The 15352-nt window shown below is 31.9% G+C and overlaps 2 protein-coding genes and 1 long non-coding RNA gene across 3 annotated transcripts; 2 read left to right on the top strand and 1 right to left on the bottom strand.

The window, feature by feature from the left end:
• The first annotated feature begins 6174 nt into the window (after positions 1-6174).
• On the top strand, positions 6175-8221 carry LOC115878329 (protein CDV3 homolog). The gene is made up of 5 exons (XM_030894800.1): positions 6175-6537; positions 6680-6864; positions 6926-7159; positions 7610-7797; positions 7861-8221. Exons 1-4 carry the CDS (start codon positions 6364-6366, stop codon positions 7749-7751), a joined length of 735 nt encoding a protein of 244 aa, XP_030750660.1. The 5' UTR covers positions 6175-6363; the 3' UTR covers positions 7752-7797; positions 7861-8221.
• A 271-nt stretch (positions 8222-8492) lies between these two features.
• LOC115878326 (NLR family CARD domain-containing protein 3-like) lies at positions 8493-11190 on the bottom strand. The gene is made up of 7 exons (XM_030894795.1): positions 9989-11190; positions 9795-9935; positions 9581-9744; positions 9351-9532; positions 9004-9281; positions 8823-8952; positions 8493-8765 (listed from the first exon to the last, which is right to left on the bottom strand). The coding sequence occupies exons 1-7, from the start codon at positions 10070-10072 to the stop codon at positions 8524-8526; spliced, it is 1221 nt and encodes a 406-aa protein (XP_030750655.1). The 5' UTR covers positions 10073-11190; the 3' UTR covers positions 8493-8523.
• Positions 11191-12464: 1274 nt separating this feature from the next.
• On the top strand, positions 12465-14800 carry LOC115878340. Its single transcript, XR_004049501.1, has 2 exons — positions 12465-12599; positions 12805-14800. It is a non-coding gene; the product is annotated as an uncharacterized LOC115878340 (long non-coding RNA).
• The last annotated feature ends 552 nt before the right edge of the window (positions 14801-15352 follow it).

Here is a 15352-nt window from a genome sequence, read left to right as displayed (position 1 = left end):
GCAAAACAGGCACACACTTCAGATATCCTTACTTAAAATGTAATTAGATTAATTTCAGGAACTAAAATCACTGATTGCAGCATGACGAAAAGTCAGACGGCCTGCAATCAAAACTAATGCGCTGGCAAATTGCACCTTCATAGGAAGCAGAGCCATAGAGCTGCCACAGTGAGGGAGGCAGCTCATCATTACCATACCATACCATACTTTGTCACAGCTCCACCAATGTCGCAGTATGTGACTGCTCCAGTTCCAAGAAAATCGCAGTGACATTTCGGAGCAGTTTACAAGTTTAGGACATCTGCGCTCGTGACTAGCAATAGGAGCAATCATAAAATAATTAACTAGCAATAGCAGGCAATAGTGTAAATTCTGAAAATGCTCCTAGCCCCGTCGCCCTGTCAGACCACAGTGTCAGACTGTTCCAGTCACAGTCGTCGCAGTATATTCTGCACATATTCTGTGGACTGGAGCTGTTGGGAGTTTGGGAACAGGAAACGTAGCAGCGTTCGCTTTTTCTTTCATGAATCTAAATAAGATATTTATGTATTATATATTAATCACAAACAGATGTTTTTGACAAAGGTAATTTTTAACTTGTTTATGTTTATTTGTTAGTTAATTTTGTATCTGTGTTTTTTGTTGTATATCTAAAACTTTTTTTACGATCTTAGCCATTCATATAAGTTTTATTATTTATATCTATTATTTTAAGGTCTGATAATGGCTAAATAGCCGAAACCAGGTCACTAATGAGAATTTTTGACAGTTTCGACTTTAAATTGAATATAACATTAAGTTTTACCATGGGCCACCACTCTGTGAAAATAAACAGACTCTTTAAGATATTCATAGCAAAGTGCTTGGTACTTAGAAACACTCAAATTCTTCTGAATGGACTAAAAAATATATAGCATATCAACTAAGACAAAAGAAAATAATATATTCATTTTCGTAATGGGCAGATAATATCTGAAATATATTCCTATAGTATAGTACCGTACAGCCGCGATTTTAAGAGCTCTAAAGGCCCGTAGTTCGGAAAAGTTCGAATCTTGTTCGTAAGGGTCCGGGAGGCTTGGGGCCCGTCGTTGACTTACCCCGATTGCACAGACGTTAGAATCGCGCCACTACTAGTCGAAATAAAAAACGGCGTCAGTTGACTTGGAAATGACAATGCGCTAACATTTCCCATAAATTTTACATATAAAATGCCAGCAATCTTCATTTCATAGCTATCGCTGACGCCGTTTTTTTTTTTTTTTTTTTTTATTTATAAATAAAAACTAGACGTTGATGTTGCCTATCATAATCTCACCTATAGTCCTGTACTTTTTTAGTAAATGCAACGAACGGTGCCGAACACAGAGTGCGATTTTTCGGAGCAATTAACCTATAAAACTACATTTTTAATTTATAGGTTAATTGCTCCGAAAAATCGCTGCTACTTGTCACAGTGCTTTTATTGGAGCAGTCGCAGAGCGTAGCAGCTCCACAAAAATCGCAGTCTAAGGGACCACCTCTAGTTAGAAGCACAAAACACATACACAAGAAGAAGTGCGAGCGCCTTGCTAAATATTGGAAAGTGAAATTGACGTTTAAATTTGACACTGTTGACAAGTCTACTGCCACTAGCGCCACCAATATCGCTTGTAGGAACTACGGACGGGCGGGAAGTTCAAAAAAATAAACATTTAATTTTTCATGTATTTTTAATTATGACATCCACATAAAAACACAAAAATACACCATTTTTAAAAATATGTTTTAATATCAATATCAAATATTCAAATATACAACAGAAATTAATTTCGCAATAAATTAATAAAAATTAAGCGAATAATGTTACAAGTAGATCAAGAACAAAATTAATTATAACAAAACTGAAAAAAATGGCGTCATAGATGGCTTAGAAATCAAAGATATATATCATAATTTTGAAAGTAAAATTATATGGGGAAATGTCATCGATCATCATTTTTTAAACCAACTGGCCGATTATTTCAAACATACAAGCTGCATTCATTCATAGTGCTCTGAGAAATCTAGATAGACAAAGAATAATAAATTAAAAAGTATTCCAGAGGGAAAAGGAAAATTTTTTATTTTTTTATATATCATGATATATATCAGGGTATTGTTGAAAGTGTCATCTTTTTGCTCGAAGTTTTCAGGTGACATTTACAATAATACTTTGCCCGTAACTTTCATCATAATATCAGATGAGTATTCATACAGGTTTTGCCTCTCTTTTCCTCTGGGTTGCTTTATACCTGTTGTTTTCATTTGTTTCTATATTTCTCAGAGCATACTGCCGAACACGACTACAGTATATAATAATTTCAATATCCTAAGTGGAAAGAAAAAAGATCACCTTTCTATTTTGTACTATGGTTCCTTTCTTCCGATGGCTCATTTCGTTGATATTTAGGAAGGTATCCATAAAATATATATTTTACTATCGGTCCTGGGATGAAAAAATATAAAATTCAATTTGATTTGATGATCATTTTCTGTCACCTAAATCAGGAGAATGACAATGAGCATGTTAAGATGAAAAAAAATATATTTACCAAGACTTACCTACACGTTAGTCCGAGGAATTTTATCAAAAACCTATATTTGCCTGAATAATTTATGTATTAAATTTGCAAAGCAAACTGCAGCGTGTAAACAAAAGAAATAAAATGGCGACAAGTCAACGTCAACGACCCGACAAGAAGAAAAGTGGTGTTCGAATAACAAATTATGGGTCACCAAAAATTGTTTTTGTCTCCTTTCAACGCACACTTTAGAAAGAAAAAGAGATGAACTGTAATACTGAACGAACGTCAAGGTTTTATCTGTCACTCTTGTCAATAATTTATCGGTAAGGAAGATTCCTAGAAAATCGCTTGTAGTCAAGTTTTCAACCATTGCCAGTTCTCCCATAAGAAGTGTCATCCACCTGGTTAGAAGTATCAACGTTGCCAAATTCGGTAAAGGTGTGGATCCGGTGGCTGACCTTGAAGCCCATATTTGCTGCATTTGATCATCGATACTACGCAAGCGCACATCGTGGATGTTGCCAAATTGCAGTTATTTTTAGTTAAAAACAAATGTTTACAAAATCTATAATTAATTTTATAATTTCAAATTTATCTCGATATCAAAAATTAAGGTAAGAAGGATAATGAAGATTGTGAAATGAAAGTATTATGAATATATAAAATTGTAATAATAATAACATTTATTTATATATTTACATTAGAATTTAGAATTAAAAATTATCATTTACGGATTTTTTCTTAATGGTTTTAAACTTATTAGAATTATTTTATTTCTTTCAAGTTATTTAATTTCTAGTTATTTACAGGCAACAATAGTTTTAATTATATGTATTGATCTTAGTATTGAAGTGCTACCATGACGAGTCTTATAGAACAATACACGTCAATGGGAGATAGAGGTAACATTTTACCTATAATGTTACTAATATAATATACTTTGATTATAATGTTTGTATCATAATTTCTTAAAAATATCAAGTTAGTGGATTAATAGCAATTTTAGACATATATTTTATTGAAGAGTGTGTTGATAAGACTAAAATAAGCTTTATGTTTTATCTTTTTCTCTTTAGAAGGGAGATGGTTTGTGTCGTAGAATACATTACAGTATTTAATATCGTGTACTTTGATGTTCTTTTCTTAATTTACTGTAATTTCTTGTTTCCTATAATGCGAAATCTTGACAATATGGTGAAGGTTGAATTTTGATCTGATATTAGTTTTATACCTGGGTTTATACAAGACCAAATTAAGACTATGTGATTAATATTAAGATCTTTCTTATAATATTTGTTATGTCTTAATCTTAATACTATATTATGCTTTGTCTGGAAAATAAATGTTAAAATATCTTAATTTTGCATATCCTATTCCATCCTTCCATTAGGAAAAATATAGTTTATAAATCATATATGCTAAGAAAATCACATAAATTAGTTGTAAGAATAGAAAAATCTTAAGGTAGCAGAAAAATTAATGCAATATATGTATAAGCAGAATTAAACAAGGTAAAACTGTTAATGTTGCTGAAGCTGATTCTACAATTTTAATTACGGAGGCTAAAAGGCCTTTTAAGGCCTCCGTAGTTTTGATGGAATGTTAAAAAAAATCTATTATGAACATGACATGGAGCTACAGCATTTAAAAATTTTAAAAAAAGAAAAAACTTGGACATATCCCTTTTAATTTCCTGAATTTCTAATAAAGCACTTTTTAAATGTAGCATAATAATCTAGAGCAATTAGATTAATTATAAGAATCTAGAGTTTTATTTATATTTCATTTTATTGACAATGAAAATACATAATAAGCGTTCACGTGTTGTGCGAAATATTAAAATAATAATATAAATACTATACCGCGTACTATGATTGAAAAAAAAATAGCGTCAGCGATGACTATGAAATGAAGATAGCTGTCATTTTATATGGGAAATGTCCTCAATCATCATTTCCCAGCCAACTGGATGCCGTTATTTCGATCATACGGTATATATTGACAAAAAAACACTGAAAAGCACATATTTGTTTTCTACTGAAAATAATTTCAAAATAACTAGCAATCTGGCAACATCGAAGATGTGCGCATGCGTAGTGTCTGTGACTATATGTAGCAAAAACTCGTTTCAAGGTCAGCCACCGGATCCACACCATTACCTAGTCTTCTTATTCAAAGGGTGGTATGGTCAAGTGGTTGGAATTTGCTCTCGGGTGTTAGTTATTTGTCCTTGTTACCAGGGTTCGGAAAACTACATGTTACTTTTAAAAACTACATAAACTACATTACATGTAGTTAATGTAGTTTATGTAGAGGGTGTAGTTTATGTAACATATGTATGTAACTTTCAAATATCAAAGGTTTGAGGTGAGGTTATAATAAGTTGAATCTTTAAAAACACATAATGTATTTAAGAAACCAGAAGAAATATGGCTTTAAATATAATATTTACATCATGTTACCTCTATTACACCTCATACAAAGGAAAATTATTCATAATATCAATACATAGTTTATTAACGTAGTTTTCATGTAGTTAATGAACAGGAAAAGAAGTAGTTTTTGAAGAAAAACTACACGTAGTTAATCAGGTAAATTACGTCTTAATTAACTACTTCCGAACCCTGCTTGTTACATAGATAAACGAAACAAGTTTAGATTGGAAAGTGCCCATAAGGACAATGTAAACTCTATTTGGCGCTATTCTTGCAACGGTCGCGACCCAAAGCTTTTGAAAATTTCGGAGCGGTTCGGCTTTTTCCGGAATTATATCGCCAAATATTATTTATTCAAATTTATTATTATTTTCTTTTAATTTTATAAATAAAATACAGTGTGTTGCATACAAGAAACTTTATTTTATATAAGGACATTAGGACATGTATGAAATACCTATGAAACATTAGAAACCGACGTTATGCGACGATGCACGATGGTTTTTGCAGTTCACAACACAGCTTTTTAAGTTTTTAATGCCACTTTTTCACAATTATCACGGGTTGGAGTAAATAAAACTTAAATTAAACTTACAAGATAGCAATAATTACTTGGAAAATGGACGCTATAAACACTTTTTGGAATTTTTTCAATGAGGGCTTTTTCATAAGGTTTAGATTTTGAAAGATTTTGGAAGATTCTGACTTTGACGAGAGAAAATTATTTCTGTTTGTGTTTGCGGTTGTTCCTAGCAACCGTTATAGCAGCGCTAGATCGCGTACAACGGTCGCGACCCAATATAATTTCGCGACCCAAAATTTTGACGGGCTTTCCAATCTAAACTTGTTTCATTTATCTATGCCTTGTTAGTCCTTGTCTGCGGTCCTTGTATTCTAGTCATTGTGCGCGTTCAGGGACGGTCAGCGGCTGAGTGGCTGAGTAAGCGATTTCTCTAAACGGTCTCTTTTTACATGCAAAAACAGTCAGCCGCTGAACAAAATTCTCAGCGGTCAGTCAGCCGCTGTGTTCCCTGAAGGCGCACATTGATTTATTGCTGAACCTCCGAGAATCTGAAACTCCGTCGCGTCGTTGTCGTTCATGCTCATTCTGCTCATTCTTCCTACCCCTATATCTCAGATTTTCCCTAAATCTAGGAACAATTTAAAATTCCCTAGACCTTGCAATGGACTGTCACCAGTGTCACACCTGTCACTGTTCACTGTCGTCCATGTGTCGTCTGCTGTCATTCTGTCATCTGTCATCTCTCATTTCGGTTTGGTTTTGTGAGATAGAAGTTCTCGATCACTGCTATATTGCTCCTATTTTAAGTTTTCGATACCTTTAGTTTTTCCAATTAATTACTCGAAAAAAATCCCAAAGCATGGCGGATCTCGACGATTTTTTCGCAAAAAAAGATCGCAAGAAGGGCAAGAGTTCGAAAAAGTTCGCCACCACGGAAGAGGTAGCCAAGAAACTGGAGGACACTGTCAAAAAAACCGAAAAGCAAAAAAAGGAACGTGTCCAGGAAGGTGATGAGAACTCTTCTCAGGCCATCGTAAGCATTTTATTCTTTCCAATCTATGTATTTATTGTATTCAACTTTTTTAATGTGAGGTTAGAGAAAGCCATATTGTTCAGTCAGATTGACAATGGCGATATATTTTAAATGAATTTAGCATATTTTAATTTACCTCTAGGATCAGGATGAGTGGAAGGAATTCGAGGAAGAGAAGAAAGACTATACTGGACTGAAAATCGGAAACCTAACCATCAACGCCGACCAAGAGAACAACTTGAACAATCAGGATGCTGGATCGGGAGACCAACAGGATGGGGCTGATTCCAACCAGGATTGCGAAAAGAAACCGGGTCCTTGGAAGAGGTAATAACACAACTGAAATATAGATAATAACAGTACATCCAAAAAAATAATTTTGTTCTAGAATTGATGTTCAGACTGATGCTGTGATTGAGGAACCACCAAAGCCAGTAGAAAAGAAGCCCGAGACACCTTCAACTAATTTGCAAGCTTATAAGCCGCCCTCTCTGCGTTATTCAACCTCTCAGCCATCAACTAATTATCCAAGAACAAAGGCAAGCAGATTTGGTAGCACAGCTCCTGATATCCATAACGAGGAATATTTTCCTACTTTGAGCAAGAGTAATGAGTCGAAAAAGTAAGTGTCTATAAGTATTTATAGTTACTAATTGTCCGACAAATATTAAAGAACAAAAGGGTTACGAATATTAAGACAGTACAACAATATATATATAAGTATTTATAGTTACTAATTGTCCGACAAATATTAAAGAACAAAAAGGGTTACTTAATATTAAGACAGTATAACAATATATATATATATATATATATATATATATATATATATATATATATATATATATATATATATATATATATATATATATATATATATATATATATATATATATATATATATATATATATATATATATATATATATATATATATATATATATATATATATATATATATATATATATATATATATATATATATATATATATATATATATATATATATATATATATATATATATCGAACATTGCGACAATTGAACAGTATTACTCTCTACATTTCTTTGCAGGAATAAGAGTGAAGGTTCATTTGAAGTAGTCCAATCAAACAGGGCTTCCTCTCAGCGCCAACAACTAGAACAATCGAAGACGGCCGGTGGCCCTAAATTAAGTTTAGGCAACCGTTACACCACGTTGAGCAATGATAGCTAGTGTCTATCCCACTAGCACCTACTGAGAGACACTGAAGTGTTTATATGTATGTATGATTTATACATATATATTTCAAAAGTGCTAAGTTCATTTCCGCCTCCTTTTTCAGTGGGCCTACTATGCGCGAGTGTTCTGGAGTTACAGGAAAAAACTTTTCCATACAACTTCAGATTTCTTACACACACTGTTTATAATACCAGAATTAAAAAAAAAACAGCTTTCACTAGGCAATTTTTCATAAACAAATTGTACATTATATATAGGGTGTCATAAAAAATGCCAAAATATTTTTTACACTTCTTTTTTCAATAAAAGATGAACGTTATCTCAACATGATATGTATCAGTTAAGGGAAAAATTGTTTTGGTGAAACCTATAATAATATAGGTTCAGTGTGGAAGATGTAGAATAAAATGAAGCCATCATCGAAAAACTTGATGATTAAATTTTAATAAACAATTTTTTTATGAGCCTTTTTTTCTTTTGGCGTGTCTGTCAGGAATTTAAAACCCATCGTGTCTATAGATATTTTATAATTAAATAAAAAAGTTACTATTCCAAACAACATTTTTATGGATAAAAATATTTCTTAATTTCATTTTACAACGTTTGCTAAATATTCTTGATGGTATTTAAAATATTTTCATCTTCAAAATGTCTTTTTTATTCCACTTATTTTATGTGCATCCAGAAAAAAAATTAATATTAAAAAAAATGACTTTTGTAGGTGTATGTTATTTTTTCTAATTATTAAATTATATTCCAATAAAGTCTATATATTATTTATTTGTGAATTCCTGCTACTTGATTTTCTTCTTCTAGAGCTTCGAACACTTTCCTCAGATTTTCCCAGTAATTTTCCACCTAAAACTTCTTCAATAGCCTTATTTATATGTTGGTGATCCTTCTGGTTGTTTCCTTCAGTTCCAATACGTTTAAGACTAATATCCACACTCATCTGTGCCATCAGCACCTTAAGTATTGATTGCAAGCCATCTTTGGAGATGTGGTTATCTTAAAAAGGCAAAATAACAAAATTTTCTTACAGTTTAGTTATCTTTTTTTAATTACATGCCAAATTAAGGTTTTTCAAAACGTTGTTCCCTTTACACAATAATTCTCCATTTTCCACTGTTACATCGCATACAAAAGGATGCTTTTCAATTTGTTCTTCAATGTCTTTATGACAACTACCATAGTTCTAAAGAAGTAATAAAGTTTGGCAAATGACAGCCCTTTCATTTCTTAATACCTGTATTTTTTTATAATACTCAAACCTGATTCTTCTTCTCTGTAATATTTCTTTTTCTTTTAGTTGAAATGGATGAAAACAATTCAATATTTCCTCAATTCCCTCATCAGAGATTTTACAATCTGACAGATTTAAAGATAAAAGGCATCTATCGCATCTTAAAATATCAGCTATATATTCACAACCTTCATTAAAGACCATATTACTTGATAAGTCTAAATGTATCAGACTCACTCCAGGAGATACATTTAAGAATTCATTCGATAACCTTCTTAAACCTAAGAAAAAGTTAATATGACTTGTAATAACTTAATAAGATAGTACAATAGACTACTAATAGTACTCACCATTTTTGTTTATTTCACAAAATTTTAAGCTCAAAGATTTAAGTCCCATATTAACAAATAATTCAAAATTTTGTTCTTCGTTTGGATTTCCTTTCAAACTTAAGTCAGTTATGGTTTTTAAATCTTTTATGCCATTTTTTAGTATTAACAAATGTTTAGAAGTGAGATTACAATAATTTAAACTAAAACATGTAAAATAGTAGAAGTTCTATATCTTAATGTCACCTTACTCTAGAGAGGATAAACTCAGACAACTAGAAATGGCTTTATTTAATGCTAAAAGCGCATTAGAAGTAATTTTTGGTAACCGACAAGCTAATTTTCTTACAGAACATCTGTCAGGCTCATAATATACTTCACAAAAAGTTCTGATATCAATGTATTCAATTAAGTTCTAAAAACGTAGAATTTAGCTCTATCTAGAAAAATAATATATTTCTGTACCTCCTGAAAATCAAGCAAAGCTATCTGATCATAGGCGTGTATAACATATTCTTTAATTATTGGGAATTCTGCAACAGAAAACTCTTCGTAACATTTTGCAAGTACAGTAGGAAAATGTTTTGTATCTTCCTCGTATTCGCTCTAAAAACGTTTCCTGTTAAGCATGAAAAAAGTGAAAAAGGCATATTTTTTACTTCTCGAGTGGGCTTCAAAGAACCCCCTTGCCTTTTTAATCTTCTAGATGATCGTAATAAAGATGCGTTATCTTTTAGCGACATTTTAAATTTTTTTGGCAGCAGCTCTTCTTACAAAAAAAGTTATTTTTTTAAAAGTTATCGTCTTCTTCTCGCTGCCGGGGCTAATCTGAACTGTCTGAACGCAGCCTAATTTGTTTACGCGGAAACCGAACCACGGTTCTGGGCCATATCATGGTCAATGGCACGTCAATGGCCTACTAAAGCTTGTTTCATATAGACGCGAATCGCGAATTGCGATTTTGCGAAACTGCTCTCATTGGTCCAATTTTACTGATCATGGCGGCGCTGTCAGAAATGTTAAGATTTTGGCGATTCGCAAGATTTAAAATTTGGGGGGCGGGAAAGTTAAAGTGTTTTCAACTTTTTGCGAATATTCGCGCGATTTTAAGGTACGCGTTTGCGCAGAATGGTGTTGTGATGCGGTTATCGATTATTTTGACGACGCTACCGCAAAGTAACTGAAAGCATTTCTCCAGTTGAAATGGGTTCTCGTACATAATATGTTTTTGATATATATGGCGACAATTTTTCAACTTCAACCAAGTTATCAAACTCCTATACAGACAATCTGAAAATTCCGAAATTTTTTCTCATTTTTCTTCCTTATTTTTTGAATTAAACTGCGACAAGCACCTTGTTGCTTACGAAATTTGAATATTTCACATGTCCCAAATGGCCCATAAATGACCTATAAACCTGTGCTATAAACCCATTCTCTTCTACGTTTTAACAATAAGTAAATGGCAATTTTACACCTTATTCTATTCCAATCCCACAATCGTAATCGATATTCATAATTATTAAACAAATTTAAACTCATATTGTATGCTATAAAATATAAAATAAAGATCGTAAACACGTATAAAACAAATTAAGTTATCTCAGGTTATGATTTTTTTTTGGTAACTTTCAGTGGAGCAAAAATGAAATGTCCCTAAAAATTCGCGACTGTATGAAATAGGTCCAAATTTTGCGAATATTTTTTGGCGAATCGCTTTTCGCAATTCGCGATTCGCGTCTATATGAAACAAGCTTAAGGCTGGTATTTATAGTTGCATCTCGCATAAAATAATTAACTAGAAAGAAGTGTCAACTCTGTGTTAAAACGTGGAAACACGATACGCCACCGAAAGCCTTCGTTGTCGTCTGGAGAACTAATTTTCCAATTGACAGGTTGACATGATAAGGACATGATGGCTTAATTTTCATTTCCGTTTCCGGTTATTCAATGGCGGGCCCTCTTTCAGTTCAAATGTATTTTGTAATTTTTCTTTTCATAAATAAAACCAAAAAATAATTTATTCACATATATTTATTTGAAATATGGAACAACGTGACTAAATAAATATAAAAATATAGAGGATTGTATTGTTTCAATACCAATTAGTTAATTACATGTACTTTTAACGTAAATTAGTTAAGGTATAAGCATGACTTACATTAATTTGTAAATAAACACACGTATTCGCAGACTTCAAGGACAGAAAACGGACACAGGAACATGAAAACGGGAGCCTTATACAAAAACCTGAAAACAGAAAAACAATTTTTTTATACTAAAATTAACAATGTAAAAATATCAATAGGTATAAAATATAAATATACTGTTTAAAAAAGCGTCCATTATTCCCAAAGAGACCTGGCTTATAAATCAAAAAGAAGCAAAAAGAGACTTTTAGTCGGATAACATAATCAGATTATCAGTCCGATTTATTGCATTATTGACAATAAGTCGCACATACTGGAGATAACTAATGTTGGCTATAGTTAAAAATGATCTTACCTTGGTGTAAAATGTTTCCATTTTCAAAAAAATCGCCGATCAAAGAGATTATAACACCATTTTCTTGCATCTAAAAAATGTAAAAACAGTGTTTATTTACTACCTATTTTTCATATACATGGGACATACCTGCTACTGCAGAAACGTCATTTTCTCCAGGATTCTTCATGTAATATATATTTTATATACTTTATTACCTTTATATTTATAAATTTCAGCCGAAATATTAAATTGAACTTCCAAAACGAAACTAAACGGAATGAATTAAAATGGCGTCGAATATTTTCGAATTTGTTCTAGAACAAATCTGAAGTTGTCTCTGAAACTGAAATCTGTCAATTCTAAACTGTGAAGTTAGACAATAGTTAGACAAAAACAATGCTGTCCTTGTCTAGGCGGCCATACTTGTCGGGAGGAGAATGACAAGAATGACACTAATGACTGTTTCCAATTTTCCTATTTCACTGTCACCCCCCTGGCATCTCGAGACGCCAAGACGGTCTTGGGCTCTCGAGAGCGGAATCCACAGAATACACGAGCAAACGTCATTTTGGAGATTGCGATTTTCATTTTGGAGATTGTCATTTTGGATAGTTTATGTGATCTGTGGATAGTTTCTTAACCTAACTTTTTTAGTAAACAAAATAAATCCCTTGTAAATCCGTTTTGTCTGATTAAACAGTTTTGAATTTTGAATATGTTAGAAGAGTTTGAGGATATTTTGGACCATGTGGAAGAAGAAAATCGTCTTCGAGTTCCAAAAAGGTATATACGGGATGCAGGAAATCCAATAGAAATGTTTAGCGAGGGGGATTTATGCCAATATAGGTTTAACAAGGCTACAATTACAGAAACTATTTTACCTCTTATAAATTGAAGACTTGCAAAACCTACCAATCGTGGTTTACCCATTCTCCCCGTTGTTCAATTACTAATTTGTTTACAGTTTTATACGACTTGTAATTTTCAGATGGTAAATGGAGACTTGCGTGGTGTTAGCCAACCTACAATAAGCCAGATAATCAAGAATAATGCAATAATGTGGAAGTATTTCAAAATCGCAAAAATTTTTTTTAGTCTAAATGTTCAGGTCCCAAAAGGGAAATTATGGATATTATAGTTGGATATCCAGGGTCAAGTCATGATAGTGTTATATTCAATCGAAGTAATTTAAGAATGCTAATGGAAAGGCGTGATATTCGTGATTTACTTCTTGGAGACAATGCATATATGTAGGCCAATTCTATTGACTTCTGTTCTACAGCTAGGTAATCAACAAGAAACCAGGTATAACTTTGCCCATAGAAGAAAGCGAAATGTTGAAAGGCTATTTGGGACTTGGTAAAAACGTCTTCCATTTCTCCGAGGTTTACAAAACAACTGTTGCTATTATTTGTGCAACAGCTGTTCTTCATAATATTGGTTTAAGGGAAAATTTAGATAATTTTGAAGATGCTAATTTACACATTCCAATTATAAATAAAAAGGAAGAGGGTTAGATTTTTGAAGAAATCTTATTCAACATTTTGCAAATTAATGTATTTATTGTATTAATATATGTATATCTAGTAATTATGTAATATGTTAAGTAATGTTCCAAGGTAACTAGTACCTATATAATAATTTTATTTACTTTTCTATTAGTGTTAAGTTAGTGTTTATATATTTACATGTAACATATTTTAAGTAATTTCTTATAGTCTATTATTAGTTATCATAAAAATACTGTTTTTCTATACTTAAATAACATATGATTTCTTAGTAGTTTTACGCTCACTATGACCAGACAGTTAAGTGCTTGTTTTAACTGGTCACACAGAATTTTCCCACTAATACATTAAAACTAAAAAAATTGTCTTTTTATTTTCTTCATCATGAATATTTATATAAATATCATATCACATAATATACAATATTGGATGTATACCGTATACCTATAATTTTCAAGATTTTATTCCTTGGTGTAAATTCTGTATTCTTATTGAGTTGACCACTCTATATAAAGTTGATACTCCATGTTTTATAGTTTTATTTAGAATAATATTTCACAATACACATTCTATGATTATTGCGTTTTTACTGCTTCCTTATTTCTTCTCGTCTAGATGACATTCTTCTCTATTCTTTTTTTTCTAGTCTGCTACGTAAATCAGTGACTGACAATTTTTGCCTTTACTTATAAATTTAATTTATTCTCTGACACTCGTCCAACCTGACTATGTCTTAGTCTCCAAGACTTAATTAACAAAACTAACTTAAAAATTACCTACAACAATAAAAAAAATATTCATTCTAAATTTATGATATTTAAAGATTTTAAAAATTTATGAAACTATTCAAAACTAAATAAACCAAAAGTAGTATTCATTAAACATTAAACATATTCTTCTAAATACTTCTGTTTATGTGTTTTTCTGTGTCATGGGGTAGAACTTGTGTCACTGTAAATAGTCCCTTATATTTAGTAGCACTTTTCATATAGACCATGTCTCCTATCTTTGTGATACCTTTAAATCTATATGTTTATCATAATTTTTTTATACTTCCTTTGTTCCATTTCTATATGTTCTTTGACCTCTTTTCTCAATTTTTCAGGTAATTGAATACTTTTCATTCTCTACCGTCAATAATCTCACTTATCCATCTTCAATCTTCGGAATATATCCATATAATAATTCAGGAGTTTTTTTCGCCAGTGGATTTATTCACAGATGTATTTATAGCTCTTTCTATATTCTTAATATATGTATCCCATTTGTTGTTATCATCTGCACAAGCTGAAGGCAGTATCATTGGAATAATAATGCTGTTCAACCATTTATGGTTGCATCATACAAATTCACCCAAATGTTCTGCTATTAAAATGGACACCCTCTTGATAATCTGGCTTATTGTAGGTTGGCTAATACCAAGCATGTCTCCATTTAATATCTGAAAACTACAAGTCGTATAAAACCGTAAACAAATTAGTAATTGAATAACGGGGAGAATGGGTAAACCACGATTGGTAGGTTTTTGCAAGTCTTCAATTTATAAGAGGTAAAATAGTTTCTGTAATTGTAGCCTTGTTAAACCTATATAGGCATAAATCCCCCCTCGCTAAACATTTCTATTGGATTTCCTGCATCCCGTATATATCTTTTTGGAACTCGAAGACGATTTTCTTCTTCTACAAGGTCCAAAATATCCTCAAACTCTTCTAACACATTCAAAACTGTTTAATCAGACAAAACGGATTTGCAAGGTTTATTTTGTTTACTAAAAAAGTTAGGTTAAGAAACTATCCACAGATAACATAAACTATCCAAAATGACAATCTCCAAAATGAAAATCGCAATCTCCAAAATGACGTTTGCTTGTGTATTCTGTGGATTCCGCTCTCGAGAGCCCAAGACCGTCTTGGCGTCTCGAGATGCAACTATAAATACGGGCCTACTTGGCAAGTGTCGAGTGTCCAAAGCATTTATTTTATATTTCTCTATGGTCCAAAGTCAGTTAGTTATTCTATGGTCTAAATC

The sequence above is a fragment of the Sitophilus oryzae genome, unplaced genomic scaffold (genome assembly GCF_002938485.1).
Source record: "Sitophilus oryzae breed Bouriz unplaced genomic scaffold, Soryzae_2.0 scaffold_1508_pilon_pilon, whole genome shotgun sequence".
Classification (NCBI taxonomy): domain Eukaryota; kingdom Metazoa; phylum Arthropoda; class Insecta; order Coleoptera; family Curculionidae; genus Sitophilus; species Sitophilus oryzae.
The sequence above is the reverse complement of the archived record's forward strand: the minus strand, read 5'-3'. Positions and strand labels throughout refer to the sequence as shown.